At 41.7% G+C, this 16,675-nt stretch overlaps 1 protein-coding gene and 1 long non-coding RNA gene across 2 annotated transcripts in view; one reads left to right on the top strand and one right to left on the bottom strand.

Annotated features, from left to right (window-relative positions):
• LOC143127240 (uncharacterized) overlaps positions 1 to 2,427 on the top strand; it is an 11,494-nt gene extending 9,067 nt beyond the window's left edge. Inside the window, exons 2-3 of the long non-coding RNA XR_012987556.1 lie at positions 1,500 to 1,635; positions 1,726 to 2,427. This is a non-coding gene — a long non-coding RNA (uncharacterized LOC143127240). The remainder of the gene's footprint in view (positions 1 to 1,499; positions 1,636 to 1,725) is intronic.
• Positions 2,428 to 4,401: 1,974 nt separating this feature from the next.
• The window catches only part of LOC143127237 (uncharacterized), a 47,914-nt gene continuing 35,640 nt past the window's right edge, over positions 4,402 to 16,675 (bottom strand). Inside the window, exons 11-23 of the mRNA XM_076288583.1 lie at positions 13,853 to 14,302; positions 13,199 to 13,645; positions 12,271 to 12,711; positions 11,472 to 11,918; positions 10,535 to 10,972; positions 10,019 to 10,273; positions 9,580 to 9,834; positions 9,169 to 9,414; positions 8,798 to 9,055; positions 8,193 to 8,495; positions 6,388 to 6,657; positions 5,946 to 6,029; positions 4,402 to 5,839 (exon numbers count right to left, since the gene is read on the bottom strand). Coding sequence (XP_076144698.1) covers positions 5,773 to 5,839; positions 5,946 to 6,029; positions 6,388 to 6,657; positions 8,193 to 8,495; positions 8,798 to 9,055; positions 9,169 to 9,414; positions 9,580 to 9,834; positions 10,019 to 10,273; positions 10,535 to 10,972; positions 11,472 to 11,918; positions 12,271 to 12,711; positions 13,199 to 13,645; positions 13,853 to 14,302 — 3,961 coding nt within the window. The 3' untranslated portion in view covers positions 4,402 to 5,772. The remainder of the gene's footprint in view (positions 5,840 to 5,945; positions 6,030 to 6,387; positions 6,658 to 8,192; positions 8,496 to 8,797; positions 9,056 to 9,168; positions 9,415 to 9,579; positions 9,835 to 10,018; positions 10,274 to 10,534; positions 10,973 to 11,471; positions 11,919 to 12,270; positions 12,712 to 13,198; positions 13,646 to 13,852; positions 14,303 to 16,675) is intronic.

Genomic DNA, 16,675 nt, shown 5'->3' on the forward strand with positions numbered 1-16,675 from the left:
TGGTTGGCTGTTTGGCTGTTGACCAAAATGTCCTTTATTTAGGATTAGAGAGGATTCAATCATGATTCAGTCAGTTAAAATGTCAAGCAGCACCAAAAATGTGTTTGTGTGTGTGTCATAAGTGATAACATTTCCATTTATGTACTCATATTCTCTTTATTTGTGTGTGTTTGTATTGTGTGTGTGTGTGTACTTACAGTAAGTCAAAACATTTCCATTTATGTGTGTGTGTGTATGTGTGTGTGTGTGTGTGTGTGTGTGTGTGTGTGTGTGTACTTATAGTAAGTCAAAACCTTTCCATTTATGTGCTTTAATTAGTCAGGTCAAGTCAAGTCAAGTTTATTTATATAGCGCATTTCATACACAGAGGTCATTCAATGTGCTATACATAAACAAAACCAAACAATAATAACAAATAAAAGCATAGAAGGGCAATATAGTCAAAGAATAGTTAAAAGGTAAAGATCATAATAAAAACAAAAACATAAAACACAACGTAAAATCATTTAAAAATAAAGAATAATTAGTAAGCAAAAACAAAAAGTAGTAAAAAAAAGTAATAAAAGACAAAGTAGAATAATTATCAAGGCAGATTCAGAATTTATAACTCGGCACAGTTAGCAGAAAGCATCTGAGAACAGTTTGGTCTTAAGTCTAGATTTAAAACTGGCTACAGTTTGGGCCTTTTTGATGTCATCCGAAAGTTGGTTCCACAGCTGAGCCGCATAGCAGCTAAAAGCTGCTTCACCATGTTTAGTTCTAACTGGTTTTACTAGCAGGTTTTTCACCTGGGACCTGAGAGGACGAGAAGGTGTGTACTGCTGAAGCATGTCTGACAAGTATTTAGGTCCTGCTCCATTTACTGATTTATAAACAAGCAATAGTGCTTTAAAGTCAATTCTGTGACTTACTGGAAGCCAGTGCAAGGACTTAAGAATTGGAGTAATGTGGTCAGTTCTTTTAGTTTTTGTTAGAATCCTAGCTGCTGCATTTTGTATCACCTGAAGCTGTTTAATAGTCTTTTTAGGAAGGCCTGTGAACAGTCCATTGCAGTAATCAACCCTGCTGGAGATAAATGCATGAATGAGTTTTTCTAAGTCACGTTTTGGTGGTAAAAAGCTGATTTAGTTATCGCTTTCATGTGGCTGTTGAAATTTAGATCACTGTCAATTAATACACCAAGATTTTTAACAGTATCCTTTGCCTTCAACCCTTTTGTGTCAAGGAGAGTGGCAACCCTAAGTCTTTCCTCATTTTTACCAAATATAATTACTTCAGTTATTTCTTTGTTCAGCTGAAGAAAATTTTGAGACATCCAGGTGTTGATTTGTTCTATACACTGACACATAGATTCAAGAGGACCATAGTCGTTTGGTGATAGAGCTAAGTAAATTTGTGTGTCATCTGCATAGCTATGATATGAAATCAAATTATTTTGAATGATTTGTCCTGCCTGTGTCTGTGTGTGTGTGTGTGTGTGTGTGTGTGTGTGTCCACAGTGACAGTACTGTGCAGCTGGAGAGGTACTTTGACAGTGACAGCTACTGTCTCATCCTCCCTCCCAACCTCAAGTCTGCCATCTCTGCTGTCACCTACATGGCTGAACAGCTGAAGAACCAGGATATAGATGACACAGTGGGTTCCCCACACACACACACACACACACACACACACACAGTATTACTTTTCCATCCTTCTCACATAATTCATTGTGTATGTCCCCAGATGACGGATGACTGGCAGTACATCGCCGTGGAGGTGGACCGCCTCTTCTTCTGGCTCTTCGTCATCATCACCACACTGGACACTCTGGCCATGTTCCTGGATGCCAGCTTCAACTACACCCCCACTGAGCCTTTCCCCTGAGAGAGACGTGACTAGAACTCTTCAACTACACCCCCACTGAGCCTTTCCCCTGAGAGAGACGTGACTAGAACTCTTTAACTACACCCCCACTGAGCCTTTCCACTGAGAGAGACGTGACTAGAACTGTTCGGACAAGTTTATGTATTCTGGACATCTCCAGAAAACAGCTTCAACTACTTCTACAACTAGCTTCAACTACACCCTAACAATCCTTTACCCTGAAAGGCTTTCTTGTGGTCCTGAGCTCTTCAGACAGGTTTCTGCATTCTAGAACTTTCCAGATAAGTCTCTGCATTCAAGAACTCTTCAAACAAGTTCCTGCATTCTAGAACTCTCTAAGCAACCTCCAGACAATCCTTCTACAACACCAGACCACCCTTTCTCCTTGCTGCCTTCTACAACTCTTTAAACCAGAGTTTTGGTTTAGAGAGTTGTAGAACCAACCAACACCAAGTCATTGAGAGCTCCTGCATTCTAAAACTCTATTACTATGCCAGTATTCCAGACCTCATAAATCAGAAAATAAATCAGAATGAACCAGAACAGAAGTAAATCACAAATTGTTGTCTGATATTTGATTGTAGTGCATATATTCCAACAAAGGGGCAGCCAGTATGTCATAAATGTCTACCTTCCTCAAGGGGTGTTCATCCCCAAACAGTTCCCTTTTCATCCCCAAACACTGATCTTCTGTGTGTGTGTGTGTGTGTGTGCATGGCCTTTTGGCAAGTCTAGCAATATTGGTTGTAAAAATGAGTTTGGCCAAAATGTGGACTTGACACGGAGGCATATGGAATAGTATCGGTATTTAGTCATGATTGGTGTTGTTTTCATGTAGCATTGTTAACATGAAACTTTGTTAGCCGCATGAGTAGCATGAGCATAGCCAACCATTTAAAAAATATGTGCCTTTTTATATTGCCTTAATATTGTATTTGAATATGTTGATAACATAATGACATCCATTTTCATGTCAGGGAACAAATTATTGCATTTACTAGTACTTGACAGGGTGGAATATTATAAATGACTAATGTTAATTATTCAGTAGAGAATATAACAATATGAATTGTTTCAGGTTATTATCATGTCAAGGGCATTGTACAGTATTAAAGCAGCATTAGATTGTTTGTTTGACATACACTTTAAAAGTAGTTCATTTATTCTTAAAACAGTCTTTTTATACTTTTGCCTTCAGGTAAAAATGCTGTATTATATGTAATATGAGATGCAACTGAACTCTACAGTACATTCAGGAAAGGTTTTCACAGGTGTCCTTTCAATATTATGCATCCGTTGCATTGATATTTAGTGTCATTTATTTGTCATAATATATCATCATAAATCCTTGAGTGGCGGTACACTTTTAAAATATATGTATTAAAACAGCATGCATGTCACTATTCATGCATATGTTGAATAGTTCTACAATAACATTATTCTTAATAATCATTATGTAATATATGGAGCCTTGGAGGTGTCATTTTTATACACATTGAGAGAATGTGTGCTCGTTTTACAAAATCGCTTCACTAAATATTGCTCTCCTTTTATTTAAATTGTGTGCTCATTTGAATTATTTTGTTCCCACATTTTAAAACAAGCTTAAGATTTAAGACAACAAGCTCATAGTTTAGTAAAATTAGTCTATGCTTTAGACTGCGCAAACATTTTAGTAAAACGAACGCACATTTTAGAGAAAAGAACTATGTTTTTAGTAAAACGTTCTCTCAAAATACAAAACAACTAGCAAAGATTTGTTGTTTAGTATTTTATTAAGAGAATGTGTGCTTATTTTACTTAATTTAGCGCTCATTTGACTAAATCCTGCTCTCGTTTTACCAGATTGTGCACACATTTTAGTAAATCATATGCTTGCTTTACTGCATAGTGTGCACTTATTTTACTAAATCGAAAAAACCTGTTTAAATGAATCAAAACGAGAGCACAATGGACTTCATGCCGCAGAAGGCTCTTCTTCCTGCACATATATTTCCGGTGGAGCATCGTAATAGCATCTTCTGTTATATTCTGCTCCTTTAGTGTTCACTCGGATACTGAATATCTTGTTTTTGCCCAACAGGGCAACTTCAGGTTCAACTTATGACACACACATATCCACTCACACATCCTTCAGCATCTTCACGTGCGTATTCAGTAGTTCAACATCCAACTGGGTACGTGTAGACAGGTACGCTAAAACAATAGTTGTTACACCACCATTCATTGGAAATGTATGAGCTGGCTGAAAACCCTTCCAGGAAGTGTCTGGCATTAGGCAATTTAGTCAAATGAGCGCATACATTTAGCAAACCAGCCCACAATTTAATGCAGGAATGTGTGAGTTCCCCTTGCCCTCTGGGATTAATAAAATATGAAGAGAGATTCAGATTTCAGACAGAACTGAGTGTGCTGCTGTGGAATTACACTACAAGACTTCATACTGAAGTGACGTGTATCATGATTTACAGCATTACAGAGAGTGAGTAAACAGCTTCTGGAGACAACTATAAACATGCTATCAGAGTCGACATGGTATATTAAAGACTCCTATTTTTATTGATTTAGCTGACACACTGCATGTTAAGAGTAGGGAGTTTAGAATTTACACATTTACACACGACAGGGCAAGACTTTCACATTGCCAGTGTCTTGCCCTCCCTGTTAAGCTACTCCCATAATACTGTCCTCTAACACAGTTCACACTTACATAATTATTATAAAACATTATTAAGACATAATTTCAGATGACACATGATTTAATTACACACTTCACATCTGCTGGCTAGCTGTAAACTTGTTTACCAGTACCTCTGAAATACAAACAGTGCTTTTGAAATACAAAGCTCAAGTTCGATTAAACTGTAAAGGTGAATTAATGGCTAAGTGGTTTTCTGATCAAATTATGGCAACATCCCTGAATTCATTAAGGATTGAATACATGTCCATAAAGCATTGTAAACACATTGTTAAGTATCCACAATGCCTCATAATAAAGTCTGTAAACTATTCATACATAGTAGCCTAATGACTGCATATAGAAAGAGTTACAATGTTACAGTATAGTACAGGGCCTTACAGCTTCAAGTATCAGAGTAGCTTCTTTGATCTATAGGAAATGCCACTGATGAAAACTTCTGAATAACTGATTTCTATGAGCGCAAACTGATCACTGCTCTGCTGAAAAACGGAAATTAAATTCATCCAAGTGTTGTCCAGAAATAAAACAGAAACTACATCAGCAGTATGGCTATAAAGACAAAATATGAACATTTCAGCATCAGATCAATGGTAAGGCACAATGGTTTAAGTAAGACTAAATACATTGCTAAACATGAAAATACATATATATATAAATACATATTTTGCATATATTTGAAATATTTGTCAACTAATGTATTTTCTTTACCTGAGAGTCCACATAGATCCGTGGAACCCCTAAAAAAATGTGACACACTATAATGGAAGTGTCACAATGCCTAACTAGACTTTCCCTACACTTCTGAGCATGTTGTGCTTCATCAGTATGTTTTCTTTCCTCTGCTATGGTCCATTAAAATCACTCCAAAAGCACTTTGCTCTGATATATTGTAAGTTGTTTTGGATAAAAGTGTCTGCTAAATCATATAACCATATATGGCGTGTTTGTGCTGTTTCCCTCCTACTTTGTTGTGCAGGTCACCCTCTCACTTCTGAACACATGAACTACATCAGAGTGATCCCTTTCCTGTGCGTTGTATGGCATGGTGTCAGTATGAAACACATCAGGTCCAATCCAGTGGAGATATCAGCACACCTACAGGGAATGAAACACATCAGGTCCAATCCAGTGGAGATATCAGCACACCTACAGGGAATGAAACACATCAGGTCCAATCCAGTGGAGATATCAGCACACCTACAGGGTCACCACAGCTCAAAGCGTGCGTCTCCCTGGAAGAGCTGTCTGCTCCGAATCTTATTGTTGAAGAGCCTGCAGACAGGAACACATGAAAATGTTTCATCTTCAATGAATTTGACAAATAAAAAATAACATGAATGTATACAGTACAGTACCGGTACCTTAATATCATACTAACCTTACGGTCTGAATGGATGTTGCTGCATTGACAGTGTTGTGGATCAGCTGAGCCCCTTCATCTGTGATGCTGTTCTTACTGAGGCTGGAGGAAGCAGGAAGAGCATAACGTCATGACAGGAAATACTATAAACCACATGTACAGACACAGAAACAAACGCAACTACCGTATTTTCCGGACTATTAGTCGCACTTTTTTTCATAGTTTGGCCGGTCCTGCAACTCAGGTGCAACATATATATATATATATTTATATGTTTATGTTTTTTTCCTCTTCATGAAACATTTTTTGACTGGTGCGACTTACACTCCGGTGCGACTTATAGTCCGGAAAATACAGTACACACAAACCTGCAAAACAACTTACAAATAAGCAGGTGTACACACACACACACACACACACACAAACAAAAACACACAGACACACACACACACACACTTACTCCAGAGTCTGTGATTTGTGCAGATGAGGGAGCAGAGGCTCCAGGCAATGGTCTGTGAGCTGGCAGTGGCTGAGGTCCAGTTCGGACAGCCCCTCAGAATATTCCAGAAACAGCACCAGAGATCCACAGGCCCGAGCGTCCAGCACAGTGTGACTGAGGTCCACTTCCCCACCCACAGCATGGGAGAGAGACACGGCTCTCCTCACACACTCTCTCTCAGAGCCGACACACACCAGAGTCAGGAGCTGCAACAACTGGCCCTTACTGCACCTGAGAGAGAGAGGAGATTATGAATGTAAATGTAAATGTTGAGCCAATGCTAAGTCTATAACAATTTCAGTATAGCAGTCAACATATTTTACAACCATGCATGTATCACCAATTATGTTTCATGCCTGACAGTCCTCTGTTTAGACCAGCAGTTATCAGAAATGTTATTCATCTCTTTTGTTATCAGAAAACTGCTTCAAATCTCACCTAAAATGGATGAATTCTGTACATCCCATATCAATGTATGGATTTCCTATCATAATGTTGTGTGTGTACTTGACACTCCTGTAATTAGACCTAAAAGGCTTCTTTCCTACATGGCCAAGTAGGCTTGGAGGATTTCAGTATTTCACATTATCTTGGATCACAGAGACCACCTTAACATTTCACCTCAGATGGACTTTTGCTATTATCTCTAATCACATGTGAGATATGCTTGAAACTGACCTACTCACGTCACACCATGTTCTAACTGCATGTGATGGGAGTGAGAAAATCAGTTTGATTACTTTGTTTTCAATTTGAATGTCTTGATTGGATGCAAGGCGACACAGTGTTGTGCAGTGCGATACAGCACGTTTTGAGTAGATTTTTGTCGGACGCCACATTTTAATTTTTCTTTCTGTTGCTGTTCTGCTATTATGAACGAGATATAAGAAGCAATAGAATGGAATATTTAACAGATTCAGTGTGGAGAGAAAGCATTCGATGTGACATGACAGTTGTTAGACCTTAAGACTTCTCCTCTACCGGACTACCTGGAGGATTTCAGTTCAACAGAAATAAACCTTCTCCTCTACCGGACTACCTGGAGGATTTCAGTTCAACAGAAATAAACCTCGGACACATGATCGTCTGGGAACACAACAAACTGCTTCACATTACTTCACAGACTCTTTTAGGTTGCCAGCAGCCAGACCAATGGATACCTTGTCTTAGCTGAATTACTGAAGCTAAGCAGGTGTGGGCCTGGTTAGTACTTGGATGGGAGACCTCCTTGGAAAACTAGGTTGCTGCTGGAAGTGGTGTTGGTGGGTGGCCAGTAGGTGGCACTCTTCCCTCTGGCCAAAAAAGATCGATTCCAATGCCCCAGTGCTGTGACGGGGACACTGCACTGTAGGAGATGCCGTCCTTCGGATGAGACGTTAAACCGAGGTCCTGTCTCACTGTGGTCATTAAAGATCCCATGGCACTTATCGCAAAGAGTAGGGGATTCCCCAGTGTCCTGGCTAAATTCCCAACCTGGCTCATTCAATCTGGCTCCCTAATCATCCCCCACTGTAATTGGCTCATTCACTCCCTCACTCTCCACCTCAAGCTGGTGTGTGGTGAGCGTTCTGGCGCATAATGGCTGCCGTGCATCACCCAGGTGGGTGCTACACATGGTGGTGGTTACTAGTGAGGTCCCCACATCCATGTGACGCGCTTTGAGTCTCGAGGAAAAAAGCGCTTTATAAATGTAATGTTTGTTTGTAGGTTCTCAATGACCTTTGACCTCATCATCTTAGAACACAGCAAACTGCTTCCCATCTTACCTCAGACGGATTCTTTCTAGAACAGAGAAAAGATGTTCTAGCCCCGCCTCCTCCACATCACAGTCCATCAGCATGAGTTCAGGGTCGACGCTGACCCTCTGGATCACCATGGAGACGACCCTGCAGTCCTCAGGTGTCAGGTGCAGAGGTGGTTCCTGTGTCTCTTCTGTCAGGTCCATAGCAGAGGAGCAGGACAAGTCCAGTCTGTGCTGCAGAGCCTGAAGAAGAGCTGCTGCTGCCCCCTGCTGGACGTCTGAAGAGTAACAGCAGTGGAGGAACCTCAACAGCAGCTGCCTGTCAACACTGGAGTCAGAGAACAACACACTCTGTGATGTCTGTAGTGTAGTCACTTTCTTTACAGTCTACTGATATGTTCACATGTTCATGTGTGTACACATACTGTACACTCACAACACTACACAACACCAGGAGAATGAAAGAGAGTGAAATGTTATTATACAAGTAATATAGCCTACAAATACTATATTATTTGTGCTGGTTGATCAGTGCTACAACCAACGGCACAACCAAATGTATTTTTAAAATATCCACATGAATTAAATGATTGTCCTTAATAGAAACTTCAATCTGATATATCCTGAGACCTGAGCTGAGAGACATTGGTGAGAAGCTGCAGGAGGCTCTCTAGCTCCCCCTCTGGTATGGAGGTCCACATCAGGTTGAGTCTGACTCCCTGGCTGTGCTGTAAGGTGAAACGCAGGGCAGCACAGTCAGCAGCATCCAGGCCTCTGGTGGTCAGGTTGATGTGGTTCTCTGTAGATCTCAGCAGGCTGCTCACATACTGAGGAGAACGACTCTGGTAGATCTCCATGATGATGCCCATGATGAATCCTGGAGAAGGCCTGAGGAGTCACAGTCATTGACGCTGAGTAATTCAGTATTCATATGCAACAGAAGACACATATAATAAAATACTGTATTGTTTGAGAACTGGTCAACCATTGATCACTGCTACCTCTTGAACCGTATCCTTTCCAGCAGATGAAGGAAGTCTCTAACATTCCTCTCAGTGATCTTGCTCTTCCTGAAGTCAACGGTCACAGGTCCAGAGTGATGCTGCAGCAGGTGGAGAAGCACTTCCTGGGTCAAAGTGCACGAGGTCAGGTCTCCTCCCACCTTGTTCAGGAAGGACTCAATGATTTCCACTTCCTGTGTATCAGACACCAGCATGAACAGCTGTTGTGTATTTTCCTTACTCAGTCTGCAGGGTCAGAGAAAAGCAGAGAGACAGTGACATGAAGGAGAGTTTAAAAAGCTGACAAGGTGTAAAAGTGAAGAATGAAGAACGTCTTAAATTATGACATTGTTTTGTACTTACAAAATGGTATTTGCTACCAAATCAAGTCACTGAAATATGTGGATTCACCTGAGTTTAAGAGGGTCCTGTTGACAGAGCAGGATGATTAGAGAGTGACCTTCGACCCTGCAAGATGTCAGGTCCAGACACTGGACCGCCCAGAGTCTGAGGAGGAGAGCCAGGCAGCTCAGGATCCTGGACAGCACTCTCTGAGAGACTTCTTTACTGTCGAGGTCCAGACTGAGCTCCTCAACAGAGACTGGAGCCAGACCTCTCCCCATCCTCATCGCTCGGGCCAGTCTCATCACCATGGTGATATTCAACCTGATAAAGGGAGAGCACAAAACATCCATGGTGGTTATGGTGTAAGACCAGAAACTATTCATTTTATATAATACCGGTACACACAACTGAAGATGTGGAAAAATAGTACAATTACAACAAAGCTGCAGGGTTTTCAGAGAAAAATATATATTTATAATTATATATTTGGCATCATTTTTGTCACCTTAGTTTGTGGAGGTGAGTGAGTCCTCTAAAGAGCAGCCTGACTCCCCTGAAAGAGATATGCTGAGGTGTCAGGGTGAGGTCCAGTTTAGAGGCCACAATAAGCACTCGCCCCAAAGATCTACATTCCCTGCTGAACAAGTCCTGTTTCAGCTCAATGTTGTCCAGTAACTGAACCAGATGAATGAGTTCCTCTGTAGACCAAACAGCTGCACAACCCAATAGGAAGACCTTCCCATCACAGTTACGATGGAGACTTTAAGAAGAGATTCACAGGAAGATTGTATTAAATTCTCTAGTTATTCAATTAAATACCAACCTTTCAATAATTATTAATTAAATATATGCTTAAAAGTTTTTTAGCTGTTTTTGGTTAGGAGGGCTATTTTCAAAGTTGATATCATTGGCATGTATATCTATTAAAGTAGGGTGGTAACTTATGAGAGCTTACATGTTTTCATACAATGAAGAAAAACCCAACATAGCTTAAATAGGGAATTAAATGAACATTTCACACCTGAGCTGTGAGATGTAGGGCAGACACTGAAGGAAACTCCTCACTTCACTCTCTTCATCTGACCAGCCTCTCAGCTCTACTGGTCTCTTCTGTGTTTGGAGTTTCAGCACTTCTAGGAGGAGGGAGGTCTTTCTCTCTGAGAGATCTATGTACCAGACTGCAGGAGCTGACTGGAACACAGACTGCAATAGTGAGTAGACACTTCTGTATGTGTTGGTTTCACAGCCCTTGATGTGGGAGTAAAGATCCAACAGGAATTCAGTCTGTCTAATTTCATTAATACTCTCAACAGGAAATGTGCTGTAGCTGCACACAGAAGATAAGAGCTCAGAGAATCTCTCTCCTGTAGCTGCATCACACTCAGCTGCTGCTACACTCAGATTCACCAGGACCTGGACCACTTCTGCTTTTGATTCATAAAAATAATAGCTGTTGAATCTAAGAAGAAGAAAGACAACCATTCAGTACCGTACTAGAAGAGAGACAAAATATAGACAAACACATTAAAGACAGTGAAGAGGATTTACCTACGGACAACACTCACACAAATATATGCTCATTAAAATCACTCACTCACACACACACACACACACACACACAGTTTAAATGTACTGTATCTCTTAACTGATATAACAACTGTAACTGATCTAATGAACATATTAAATCTAAAATGCAACAATCAGTTCACATGCCTTCATGTAAAACCAAAACCCATGAGGTCGGTCCATATGCGTGCGCACAAACACACACACACACACACACACACACACACACACACAAACAACAATCAATTCATATCCTCTCACGTCAAACCTAAACTCATGGGGTCGGTCCATACAGTATATACTGCAACATTCTAAACATGTTTTAATACGATGAAGGAAAAGCCAACATGGCCTCTATATGGAATGAAATTACATTTTACATTTTCACACACCTGAGCTGTGAGATGTAGGGCAGACACTGAAGGAAACTCCTCACTTCACTCTCTTCATCTGACCAGCCTCTCAGCTCTACTGGTTTCTTCTGTGTTTGGAGTTTCAGCACTTCTAGGAGGACAGAGGCCTTTCTCTTTGAGAGGTCTATGTACCAGACTGCAGGGGATGACCGGTAAAATGGCTGAAGTCCTGGAAGGAGAATCCTGCCAGTTTGAATCTCAATGTCCCTCACACGGGAATACAGATCCAGCAGAAACTCCTCATGAGAGCTATTCTCATAATTATGCAGCTCATCAATCCTCTCAAAAGGGAAGGTGCACACAGAGCACAAGAGCTCAGAGAAACTCTCTCCTGTAGCTGCATCAGACACAGCTGCTGCTACACTCAGATTCACTAGGACCTGGAACACTTCTTCTTGTGATTCATAAAAATAATACCTGTTGAATCTAAGAAGAAGTAAGTCAACCATTCAGTATAGTAATACAAAACAGAAAAAAATATAGACAAACACATTAAAGTAATACATAACAGACAAAATATAAACAAACACATTAAAGACAGATTACAAAGAGAAGAAGATTTACTTATGGACAAGACTCACACAAACATAAATGCTCATTAAATCACTCACACACACACACACACCAATCAATTCATATCCCTTCACGTCAAACCTAAACACATGGGGTCGGTCCATACAGTATATACTGCAACATTCTAAACATGTTTTAATACGATGAAGGAAAAGCCAACATGGCCTCTATATGGAATGAAATTACATTTTACATTTTCACACACCTGAGCTGTGAGATGTAGGGCAGACACTGAAGGAAACTCCTCACTTCACTCTCTTCATCTGACCAGCCACTCAGCTCTACTGGTTTCTTCTGTGTTTGGAGTTTCAGCACTTCTAGGAGGACAGAGGCCTTTCTCTTTGAGAGGTCTATGGACCAGACTTCAGGAGCTGATTGAAACACAAACTGCAGTACTGAGTAGACACTTCTGTGTGTGTTGGTTTCACAGGCCTTGATGTGAGAGTACAGATCCAACTGAAAATCAGTCTTTTCATCACATTCCATGTCATCCTCAAAAGGAAATGTGCTGTAGCTGCACACAGAAGATAAGAGTTCAGAGAATCTCTCTCCTGTAGCTGCATCACACTCAGCTGCTGCTACACTCAGATTCACCAGGAACTGGAACACTTCTGCTTTTGATTCATAAAAATAATACCTGCTGAATCTAAGAAGAAGAAAGACAACCATTCAGTACCGTACTAGAAGAGAGACAAAAAATAGACAAACACATTAAAGACAGTGAAGAGGATTTACCTACGGACAACACTCACACAAATATATGCTCATTAAAATCACTCACTCACACACACACACACACACACACACACACAGTTTAAATGTACTGTATCTCTTAACTGATATAACAACTGTAACTGATCTAATGAACATATTAAATCTAAAATGCTACAATCAGTTCACATGCCTTCATGTAAAACCAAAACCCATGAGGTCGGTCCATACGCGTGCGCACAAACATACACACACACATAAACAAACAACAATCAATTCATATCCCTTCACGTCAAACCTAAACCCATGGGGTCGGTCCATACAGTATATACTGCAACATTCTAAACATGTTTTAATACGATGAAGGAAAAGCCAACATGGCCTCTATATGGAATGAAATTAAATTTTACATTTTCACACACCTGAGCTGTGAGATGTAGGGCAGACACTGAAGGAAACTCCTCACTTCACTCTCTCCATCTGACCAGCCACTCAGCTCTACTGGTCTCTTCTGTGTTTGGAGTTTCAGCACTTCTAGGAGGACAGAGGCCTTTCTCTCTGAGAGATCTATGGACCAGACTTTAGGAGCTGACTGGTAAAATGGCTGAAGTCCTGGAAGGAGAATCCTGCCAGATTGAATCTCAATGTCCTTCACTCTGGCACACAGATCCAGCAGGAACTCATGATGAGAACCATTGTGATAATAACCACACCTATCAATCTCCTCAAAAGGGAAGGTGCACACAGAGCACAAGAGCTCAGAGAAACTCTCTCCTGTAGCTGAATCAGACACAGCTGCTGATACACTCAGATTCAGCAGGAACCGGAACACATCCTTTGGACAGTTATTTAGGTCAACTTTAGTGAATCTAAAATGAAGAAACACAACTAATTAGGAAAATGCAACATTGATCAGAAAAACATACACACTTACAGTACAACACCCACAAACATCTGTGCGTGCACACACACACACACACACACACACACACACACACACACACACCAAACACTATATTTATATATATTTATATATTTACATATGGAATGAAATTACATTTTACATTTTCACACACCTGAGCTGTGAGATGTAGGGCAGACACTGAATGAAATTCCTCACATCACTCTCTTCATCTGACCAGCCTCTCAGCTCTACTGGTTTCTTCTGTGTTTGGAGTTTCAGCACTTCTAGGAGGAGGGAGGCCTTTCTCTTTGAGAGGTCTATGTACCAGACTGCAGGGGATGACCGGTAAAATGGCTGAAGTCCTGGAAGGAGAATCCTGCCAGTTTGAATCTCAATGTCCTTCACTCTGGCACACAGATCCAGCAGGAACTCATGATGAGAACCATTGTGATAATAAGCAACAGCATCATCAATCTCCTCAAAAGGTAAGGTGCATAGAGAGCACAATAGCTCAGAGAAACTCTCTCCTGTAGCTGAATCAGACACAGCTGCTGATACACTCAGATTCAGCAGGAACCGGAATACATCCTTTGGACAGTTATTTAGGTCAACTTTAGTGAATCTAAAATGAAGAAACACAACTAATTAGGAAAATGCAACAACATTGATCAGAAAAACATACATACACACTTACACCACCCACAAACATCTGTGCACGCACACACACACACACACACACACACACACACACACACATACCAAACACTATATTTCTCAACTATATAGATATAGCAAATGTAACTGATGTAAAAACAGATCAGATCTAGAAAGAAACAATCACTTCACATGTGTGTTCATGCAAAACCAAAACCCATGGGGTCAGTCCATAAAGAAGCCCTTTACTTTAAATGTACTGTGTAAGCACCCGTAAAAGCTGACGATTTAATGATGTTTTTCTAAACAAAGTTCGGGAGGAGCCTTCGGGATGATTGACAGCAATTAACTCACCCACTGCCACCGCAGGGTATTTAAGCCGACCTCCTTTGCCATACGTCACACGCTCCGGCGTTCACAAAATGTTTTGATACGCTATCAGAAGCCCTGTGCTGGATTTTCCAAAATAACTATAAGCTCCCATTTCTCGTGCATCTTCTGGACGATTTTCTCGTAGTTATCCCCCAATCCTACCCACCGGCCCTAGGCATTTCTACGCTAACCGACGTATTCAAGAAACTGGGAGTCCCTCTCTCAGACGAGAAGACATGCGGTCCCTCATCCAGACTCGAATTCCTCGGCATCATTTTAGATACTGAAGAATTCTCTTCATCTCTCCCAAAAGAGAAAAAAAAGACAAGATCTCCTTACTGTTGAACAAGTTTATAACCTCACAATCCCACATCAAACAACAAGTCCTCTCCCTTCTAGGCCACCTCAATTTTGCGATGCGAATCATTCCCCAGGGTCGCCCTTTCGTCCCGCATCTCCTAAACTGTGCCTCAGCAACCCCATCTCTCGAAGACGTTGTATCTCTAGACGCCCAGTGTCTGGCTGATCTCAAACTCTGGAGGATGTTCTTAGACGAGTGGAATGATCTGTGCATGTTCTACGACGACTGCCAATCATCCCAGAAGACCTCCAGTTATACACTGACGCAGCCCCTTCAATAGGCTTCGGAGGCTTTTTCAAAGGGTGCTGGTTCGCATCCCCGTGGCCTCTAGAGTTCAGAGAGCTAACAACCGAAAACGAATCGTCAGCCGTGTTCGAACTCTACCCCGTAGTCATCACAGCCCTCCTCTGGGGGAAGGAGTGGACCTCTAAGAGTGTGCTAATCCACAGCGACAACGAAGCCGTAGTGCATGCCATTAATAACTCGCGCTCAAAATGTCCTGCGCTTTCCCCTCTTATTAGGCATTTAATCTGGATAGCAGCCAGCTACCAGTTTATTATAAGAGCCGCGCACGTCCCAGGTCGCCACAATGAAATTGCTGACTCTCTTTCTCGTCTTAATTTCCAGAAATTCAGAAGCTTGGCTCCAGAGGCGGACCCATACCCTACTCCACTCCCCAGCTTTTCGGAGACCATCTTCCTATAAACCACCCCCTCAGCTATCTTAAGCCCATCACGGCCGACCTAGCCCTTCAAGCACTCGCACCCAGGACCATGCAGTCCTACTGGACTGCTTGGTCTTGCTTCAATCAGTTCCACGCAAAGCACTCACTACCTTTTCCCAGCTTCGACGCAGTCACCATATCATCATTTATCACCTACGCCCACACTTCACTCAAGATCAAAGTCTCCTCCATTAGAGTCTACCTAGCTGGCATCCATTTCTTCTATAAACTCCTCCACGGTTCCGAATGCCCTTCCTTCTCCGACACTAGGATAGGCTTGTTAATTAAAGGTATCCGTAGGCAACAGCCAGTCCCCCAAGACTCCCGCCTTCCCATTACCCCAAACATTCTCGCCGCCTGCCTCGCTATCCTTCGCAAAGGGTTCATGTCACAGCATGTCGATTTCACCATCTCTGTTATGTTTCTACTGGCTTTTTTTGGGCTGCTGAGATGTAGTGAGTTTACGTGCCCCTCATCTCTCTTCATTCCCGATGTCCAACCGTGCATCGCAGACCTAGAGCAGCTAGACCAAGACACCATTAGATTTACCATTAAACAGAGTAAAACCGATCAGTTCAGAAAAGGACACTCCATATACATCTTTAACTCCGCCTCAGATCTTCAGCCTTTCCAATACTTATCTCACTACATCTCATATCGGTCAGCTCAAGCTTCGCTGACTAGCCCGCTCTTCGTGTCAGACGAAGGGCTACCCATCACTCGCCACAGGTTCCAGACACTTTTAAAAATCATTCTAGTCAAATCTGGTTTCCCCGCAGATCGCTACTCCGCACACTCCTTCAGGATAGGAGCTGCCTCAACAGCTGCGCGCAACGGCTTATCAGAGCAACAAATTAAAATACTGGGCCGTTGGTCCTCGGATG

Source organism: Alosa pseudoharengus, unplaced genomic scaffold (assembly GCF_046254945.1).
Source record: "Alosa pseudoharengus isolate Yale_2024_CS ecotype anadromous, Long Island Sound unplaced genomic scaffold, YU_APseudo_1.1 YU_APseudo_1.1_scf_17, whole genome shotgun sequence".
Lineage (NCBI taxonomy): Eukaryota > Metazoa > Chordata > Actinopteri > Clupeiformes > Clupeidae > Alosa > Alosa pseudoharengus.